Source organism: Myotis brandtii, unplaced genomic scaffold (assembly GCF_000412655.1).
Source record: "Myotis brandtii unplaced genomic scaffold, ASM41265v1 scaffold940, whole genome shotgun sequence".
Classification (NCBI taxonomy): Eukaryota; Metazoa; Chordata; class Mammalia; order Chiroptera; family Vespertilionidae; genus Myotis; species Myotis brandtii.
Window position 1 is genome coordinate 1,097,415 of NW_005371877.1, and position 7,506 is coordinate 1,104,920.

The 7,506-nt window shown below is 63.5% G+C and overlaps 1 protein-coding gene across 1 annotated transcript in view; it reads left to right on the top strand.

Annotated features, from left to right (window-relative positions):
- Window positions 1-7,409, top strand: part of MOB2 (MOB kinase activator 2) — an 8,803-nt gene extending 1,394 nt beyond the window's left edge. The window contains 5 exon segments of the mRNA XM_014533123.1: window positions 3,775-3,935; window positions 4,507-4,600; window positions 5,765-5,889; window positions 6,406-6,591; window positions 6,594-7,409. Coding sequence (XP_014388609.1) covers window positions 3,775-3,935; window positions 4,507-4,600; window positions 5,765-5,889; window positions 6,406-6,591; window positions 6,594-6,715 — 688 coding nt within the window. The 3' untranslated portion in view covers window positions 6,716-7,409.
- The last annotated feature ends 97 nt before the right edge of the window (window positions 7,410-7,506 follow it).

The window sequence follows — 7,506 nt, forward strand, 5'->3', positions numbered from 1 at the left end:
CCGCTGTTCTCTTGGGGCCTGGGAAGACTCCAGGCGAAGGTGATACCTGGGCCCGGTGTTGAAGGAAGAGCCACTTATTTCACAGGCAAAGTGAGAGCGGAACCCGTGGCCACATGGTGGCTGCAATTTGGGGCCAGCGGCGTGTGCAGCTCCTGCCCTGCCTTCTTCTGGCTGCCTGCGGGCAGTCTCCCTCCTGGTGGGGCATTAGCTTATGAAAGCCCCCTTTGTTTGGGATGCTGACCGTGGGCAGTCAAACCAGGAGAAACAGTCCAGCCGCCACAGCCTGTGGAGGTCTGACGGGGACCGGACAGGGGTCCCGTGGCATCTCCCAGGCTCTGTGCCCGTCGGGGTGCAGAGGCGCCAGGCTGGTTGGGACCTGAGAGAACAGTCGGCCGGGAAGTTCTGAGGTTCAGGACAGTTCAGGCCCCACCCCAGGGCCTTGCATCAAAAACTCGGGTGTAAGGTGTCCATGGAAGGTGGAGAGCCCCAGTGCCAACGGCCTCCAGCATGTCTGTGCCTGGCCGTTAGGGGTGACAGGGTAACCCCACAGCTCCAGCCAGGGTGGGGCTGAGTTCCTGCGCCCCAAGGTGCCCTACGGAGGAGGTTGGTAGGAGCCTGCCTGTGCCTCCGCGAGGGACATTGCTGCCCCCACCCCTGCCTGCACACTGCCCCCCAGACAGCTCTTTCTCATGTCTGGGCCCCTACCCTGAGATAGCCTGGAGTGAGGAGCATTGGCTGAGGCTCAGGGTGGGGTCCTGCTGGCCGTCCTCTCTGTGGCTCCCCTTCTCAGACTACCAACAGCACCCCTTTCCATGGAGCAGTTTCTGTGGGGGCTCCCAGAACCTGAGCACTGCTCACGTACCCTAGGTTTCTGTAACCCTGCTCCCTCCTCAAGACTTTCCAGCTCCCATGCCCCATGTCCCACGAGGCTGTCTCCAGACACAGCCACCTCTGGTCCTTCCTGCTCTCAGGGTCTCCACCCTTCTCTGACTTCCCACGGGCGCCCCTTCCAGACCTGCCTGCATCCCTCTCCTGGCAATGGCCTGAGCTATCCCAGCATCCGCGAGGGAGCAAGGGAGTAACAATGCACGCACAGCAGGTTGAGGAGGGCCCTAGGAAAAGAGGGGAGTGCATTCACCCTGTACCTGGGGACTACCAGCCCTCGCCAAGCCTGACTGGTGCCTTGAAGGTTCATCCCACTTTCAAAACCTGGAAGTTACTTGCTGCTCCTCAGAGGGCGGGACCATACCAGCCAGGTGCCTAGGGCCGTGTCCCGTGGGCTGTGGGGCAGGCTGGCACTTGGCACTCGGTGTGTCCCCTCAGCTGGGGCCAGCCCACCAGTGCTGTGTGTTCCTAGAGCCAGACTCCTTTCTTAGCCGATGGGGGGCAGCCCCACTGCACCTCCAGTGGGTCCAGCAGGCCTCGCTCACACCTGCGCACATGGTCTAGCTCAGCACAGACGGGCCACACTGACGACTGCAGGGCCCTCCTGGTGAGCGGGGGCTGTGACATTGGTGGGTCTCGTGGACAGGAAGCGTGCAGGCCTGTGCGAGGCCCACGATGGTGGCAGTGGCTGGTCGTGGCCGCTCCTGTAATGGCCACTCCAGGCTAGTGCTCAGGCATGTTCGTGAGTCACTAGGTGACACTGCTCCTAAGTAGCAAAGCGTGGAGGTAGGTCAAGCAGCCAGCTCCACGGCCTGGGCCCCACCTCGTCCCGTCCCCATACCGTGGTCACCAGACCCGGAGGCCCAGGCTGTGTGCACCAGCCCTGTGGTGGCCATAGGCCAGTGTGCGCAAGTGCGGGGGAGGGCGGAGCAGCCTGATCCAGGTGCTGGACACGGTGCGCAGCCGGAGCAGAGGCTGGCACTGGTGCAAGGTGTGTCCTGCAGGCATGTCCTACCTGCCTGGGGCTGAAGGCACCGGGACCTTCCTGGCCAGTTGTGGCTTTCTGACAGGGTGGTGCATCACCCGGGAGCAGGGGCCCAGGGTCAGGAGAAGGGCTGGGGGCAAGGAGTGGCATGGCCCACCTGCCCACCAACTCCCAGTGAGTGTCTCAGGGCGTCAGCAGAGCCCCCGGTGCTCCCAGCCCTTCCTGGGGCCTGGTCTCCCTCTGTTGCTCTGACCTGGAGAAGACGGAGCCTCCCTGCCTGGGCTGAGGCTGCGGGGTTCTGAGAAGTTCTGGGCACATGTGTCCACAGTGAACAGCTCGCCCCCACGGGGACCCCTGAGCGCCCACTGAGTGTGTGGCGTCCGTGCTCGCACTCCAGCTGGCCCACCCAGGCGGAGTCAGGGCCCCCGGTCCGAGTCTGTCCCGTCGTCCCCCTGGCACTGGCCACTCAGGCCCTGCCCCGGAGGCCAGCACACGCCGCCTTTTAAGGCGAAGATCTCCTGTGAGAAGCCGAAGGGAAAACATTTCCCTGGCGTTCAGGGACCATTTTTTTCTTCCTGTTTCTCAAATAAACCACCAGCAACTTTTCAAAACAGAACAAAAAAAGGGCAAGGTCAGGGAGCTGCAGAGACCTCTCATCCCACAGCCAGTGCCCTCCCGTTCCACCCATGGGCCTCGCCTGGGGCGTGGGGGAGGGCCACCGAGGCCCCAGGGCCGTATGTTTTTATTGTAGCTGTGGGGACAAGTGACAGGGGCCAGGAGAGAGTGGGTTGGCTTCTCCTGCAGGTCTGAGGACCCGAGAGAGTGGGCTGCTGGGGCTGGGCCCACATCTGACCACACGCTCCTCCTGGGTTGCAGGAGGCAGGGCCAAGGAGGGGGTCCTGTGCCCAGGGGGACCCTCCCAACGTCCTGCCCATGGACTGCAATGTGTGACAGACACAGCGTCCTGTGTCTAACCTAGCCTGGCCGGGCAGCTCCAGGCCACTCCTTGGGCAGTTTTCCTTCTTGGGGACATGCCATCTTGTTGACCTGCCTCAGCCGCAGGGACCTGGCCCCAGATCTGGCCTGGGGCAGTGGCAGGAGGCTGGTTCTGGGCCACAGCCTCCACCGAGGAGGGGATGCAGCCCCTCAGCACCAGCGAGCATTGGTTCGTGGTGTTTAGCCACCGATGTTCATACTTAGATGGAAGCAAGACGTGTTAGAAATATGGGCTCATTCATGTAAAAATAGCCACACACACCTGTTCTGTGTTAAATGATGGCACATTTTTGTGGAAAGAACTGTTTTCCTAAATAAGAAAAAACCTCAGTGAGAAATGGCCATTTCTGCAGACTTCTGTAGCATTTGGCTGGCACCTCCCTCTCCCTGAGAACCTGGAGAGAGAGAGAGAGAGAGAGAGAGAGAGAGAGAGAGAGAGAGAGAAGCGGGACAGGGGTCATGCGGCTGAGCCTGCAGCCGTGATGATGGGGCTGGGGGGTCGGCGGCAACAGTGCTCAGGACGCCTGCCCACCACCCACCTGCCTCTGGGACTCTGTTCATGGGTCAGGGTGAGTGATGCCCGACCCTGTGTCCTGCTCTTCGGTCCCGCCTTGGGCGCCAGGCCCTTGGCGTGGGCCGGGCTGGCTGCAGGGCTGTGGCGTCACATGTGGGGGAGAGCCCAGAGTTCCAGGTTCAGCCCATGATGCCAGGCTGCCGGCTCATGTGTCTGTGTCCCCCTCTCCCCTGCAGTGGCCAGACGGCTCTGCTGGCCAGACGATGGCTGGGGACAGCACGTGGTGCCAGTGGGAGCAGAACCCCCAAGGCATCTCTAGGAGGCTTCTCTGGTGTCCCACCGGCTGTCTCCTGGGGTTCTTGCCGGGCAGTGACGGTGCTCCTTCTCTCGGCAGGAAGTCCAAAGCAAAGCCCAACGGGAAGAAGCCTGCGGCCGAGGAGAAGAAGGTGTACCTGGAGCCAGAGTATGCCAAGTCCAGGATCACCGACTGCGAGTTCAGGGAGCTGGTGGTGCTGCCCCGGGAGATTGACCTCAACGAGTGGCTGGCCAGCAACAGTGCGTGGGGACAGTGGGCGGGCGGCTGGTGGGCTGGGAGCCACAGCAGCTGCAGCTGGCAGGGAGGCAGTGCAGGTGGCCACCCTCCAGGTCCTTGGGGATCCCCAGAGCTCTATCTGCAGAGGGTGTGCTGCCCCTGTGGCCAGCGGCCTGGCTGTTGCTCACCAAAAAGGAGGGCTGGACGCTGAGGCATGGGTGGCCAGCCCTGCAGTGCACTGCGGGGCCTCGGTGTGGGCCCTGAGCAGGCCTGGGGCTCAGGGCTCATAGAATGCCACACGAGGGCCGCCTGCACACGTGGTAGGATTCTGCAGGGGACTGGCTCTTCTCTGAAGCGTGGCGGGCTGGAGTGGCCTTCTGTTTACTCATGCCTGATGGCCACCAGCTTCCGCCCGCCTGGTATTTGCTGCCTGTTTGGCGGTGGCTGGTGGCTGCTCCCAAGGCTGGTGCTCCACACGGGGCGTTTGTCTCTGGTCTGTGATACGTGCCGGCCGTCCCAGCACAGAGCACTGCCCTGGGCAGTGGCCGCGTCTGAGGTGGCGGAGCTCACGCCTGCTCTTCTCTCCTCTTGCAGCCACCACGTTCTTCCACCACGTCAACCTGCAGTACAGCACTATCTCGGAGTTCTGCACGGGGGAGGCGTGCCAGACCATGGCCGTGTGCAATACGTGAGTGCCGCCTGGCCCTGGGGACTCGGTGGGCTGTGGGGCCATGACCCTGCGGCTGCACTTCCGCCTCTCAGACCTGCTTACAGTCCCTGTGAGGTCTCCCGGCGGCACAGGGCCTTCTTCAGCCGTGCTCTCCTGTCCCCACGGGGCCCAGGGCCTGGCAGGGAAACGGGAAGAGAGCCCAGCCAGGGCAGGGACACTGACCATGTGGGTCCTGCTGGGGTGTGGGTGCCAGGAGCTGGCCTGAGGCTAACAGGCCCGATTCCCAGGGACAGGACATGCCCGGTGGGGTTCCTAAGACGACAAGCCCCGCGAAGTTGCAGGCGCTCCCTGCTCCAGCCGGCCGTCCTCCAGTAGAGGCTCCTCCTCGGCTCCTGCACTGCACAGGGAGGGAGACCCCTACAGGCCTGTGCTGGTCGCTCTCCCTGGGACCTCGTGCCATGTGTGTCCTCAGCAAACAGCCCCTGGCAGCACTGCCCTGGCTCAGTGCAGTGTGGGAAGGAGAGCCACCACGTGGCCAGGGCTTGCCCCCAGCCTCCAGAGCAGGAGTGAGGGATGTGGACACATGCCGACAGGAGGCTGGTCGCCAAGGAGGAGGCCCGGAGCTCCTCTGCGGCCTCGAGCACACCGCCCTGCATTCACGCTGCATACGACGGTGCTGGCTCTCAGCCCCTGGGTCCTGCTCTCCTGGCCCCACTGGGTCCCAGCTCAGGGCCAGATCATGTGGGAACAAGGTCACATGGCACTGGCTCTCTCTTCCTTGTTTTTGGGGAAGAGCATGAGGTGGCTGAGGTGTCCCTTATGTCCCACTGTGAGGCATGGCCCAAGGGAGGACGGGGCAGGCAGGGCGGGTGAGCTGGGCAGGAGGCCACAGAGTGGGACAGAAGTGGCTCCTGCAGCAAGTGTGGCGGGAGGTGTGCAAGGACGGGGTCTTCTTCCCTGGACTCTGTCCGCACCGGTCCAGTCAGCCCCCTTATCAGACACAGCTTAGGTCCCACAGCTGTGTCCCCAGGGCCTCGGAGGAGAAGCCTGGGCACCTGCCACACCTCCTCCAATGGTGGCCACCCACCTGGCGCCACCTCTGACTGCAGCAGGCCCCTCGCCCCCGGACCAGGCGGCTGTGTGGCTGGGGTGGCGCCCTGACCAGCCTCTCTGTCCCCACAGACAGTACTACTGGTATGATGAGCGAGGGAAGAAGGTCAAGTGCACTGCCCCCCAGTATGTCGACTTTGTCATGAGCTCTGTGCAGAAGCTGGTGACGGATGAGGACGTGTTCCCCACGAAATACGGTAGGTCTCTCAGCAGTGCCCCTCAGTGTCGGGTGGGCGTGGCTTCAGATGAGGAGCAGGCGGCTGCCTGACCTGGCGTCTGCCACCCTGGGTCAAGATGCCATCCACCCCAGGCTCTGGGACCTGTGGGCCTCGAGCAGCCAGCGTGGGTGTGTCCAGCTGGACAGGGCTTGGCGGTGCTCTGGGTAATCCTGAGCTTCCGGGGGCCTCAATCTGGCTGGCAGGATGTCCCCATGTGCCTCCCCTGGGTCCAGGCCATGTAGAAGGAAGCATGCAGGACCCCAGGGGCCAATCCAGGTGTGGGCGGCATGTGGCGGGTCTCTGACCTCTGGTCGCAGAGGTGGCCCGGGGGGTTCAGCTCTTGGGGGCTGGGCCCCGGGGACAAGTCACTCGAGTGTGTGCTGGTGGCTGCTCAGTGAGGGCTGCTGGGGTGATCCTGCCTGCCTGGTGAGGGCTCCGGGGGGCAGGAGGGGCGCTGTGGGGAGCAGGGCCAGGGTGACGCAGCCCTGTCCGCAGGCCGAGAGTTTCCCAGCTCCTTCGAGTCCCTGGTGAAGAAGATCTGCAGGTACCTGTTCCACGTGCTGGCCCACATCTACTCGTCCCACTTCAAGGAGACCCTGGCGCTCGAGCTGCATGGACACTTGAACACCCTCTACATCCACTTCATCCTCTTCGCCAGGGAGTTCAATCTCCTGGATCCCAAAAGACCGCCATCATGGACGACCACACGGAGGTGCTGTGCAGCGGCGGGGGCCACGGTGGGGGCAGCACGGACGGGGCCAGCGGTGGGGGTGCAGGGGCACAGAACCATGTGAAGGAGAGGTGAGCCGCACGGCCAGACAGGCGTGCACGTGTGCAGAGACGGTGGCATGTGTGCCTGCGTGTGTCCACCTGTGTGCGCACATGTGCTGGGCACGCTGGGCAGGAAGTCGGAGAGGTGACGCTGCCCAGGCCAGGCCATGCAGAGTGTGGACCCCGGAGCCGGCGTCTGCCTGCTTCCCGCGCCATTTTCCTGTTGGATGGACAAGTGCCGCTTGTCGAGAAGCACCTGGGACTCCTTCCTCCGCTCAGCACACCGAGGGGACGCTGCTCTGTCTCCTCCGGGCTTCCTTTCCTTGTCTTCTCTGCGGCCGGCCCCACCTCCCCGGCTCTGCCGCTCTGAGAAGTCGCCAGTGAGATGGGGTCCTCCCAGGCCTTGGGCTGCAGACCTGGGTTCCTCTTGGTTGTGTTGTTTCAGGGCGGGTTATCTTAGATTCCTCCTGTCTCCCCTCGACTGGATCTTGGCTGTTGGCAGTTCAGCATGGGGGGGAGGGGGAGGCCAGCGATGCTCTGTAGGGGCCCCCTAGCTCATGTCCCCGTTCCTCCTGCCCCTGCCGCCCAAGAGGGACCCCAGGACTAGCCGGCCTTGGGACCGAGGCATGAGGGCGGCAGCCTGTGCGGAGCAGCTGTGGGCAGAAGGCAGAGCCTTGCACGCTCTGCTCCTCTCTGTTTGCTCGAATAAAAAGAATTCTCTCAGGTTAGCGCCTGTGTGTCCTCAGTGTCTTCCTGACCTGTGCTGAGGGTGGCCTGGCCCTGCAGCCACTACTGTTTCTCTCCCTTTGTCCCCCACCCCACCCC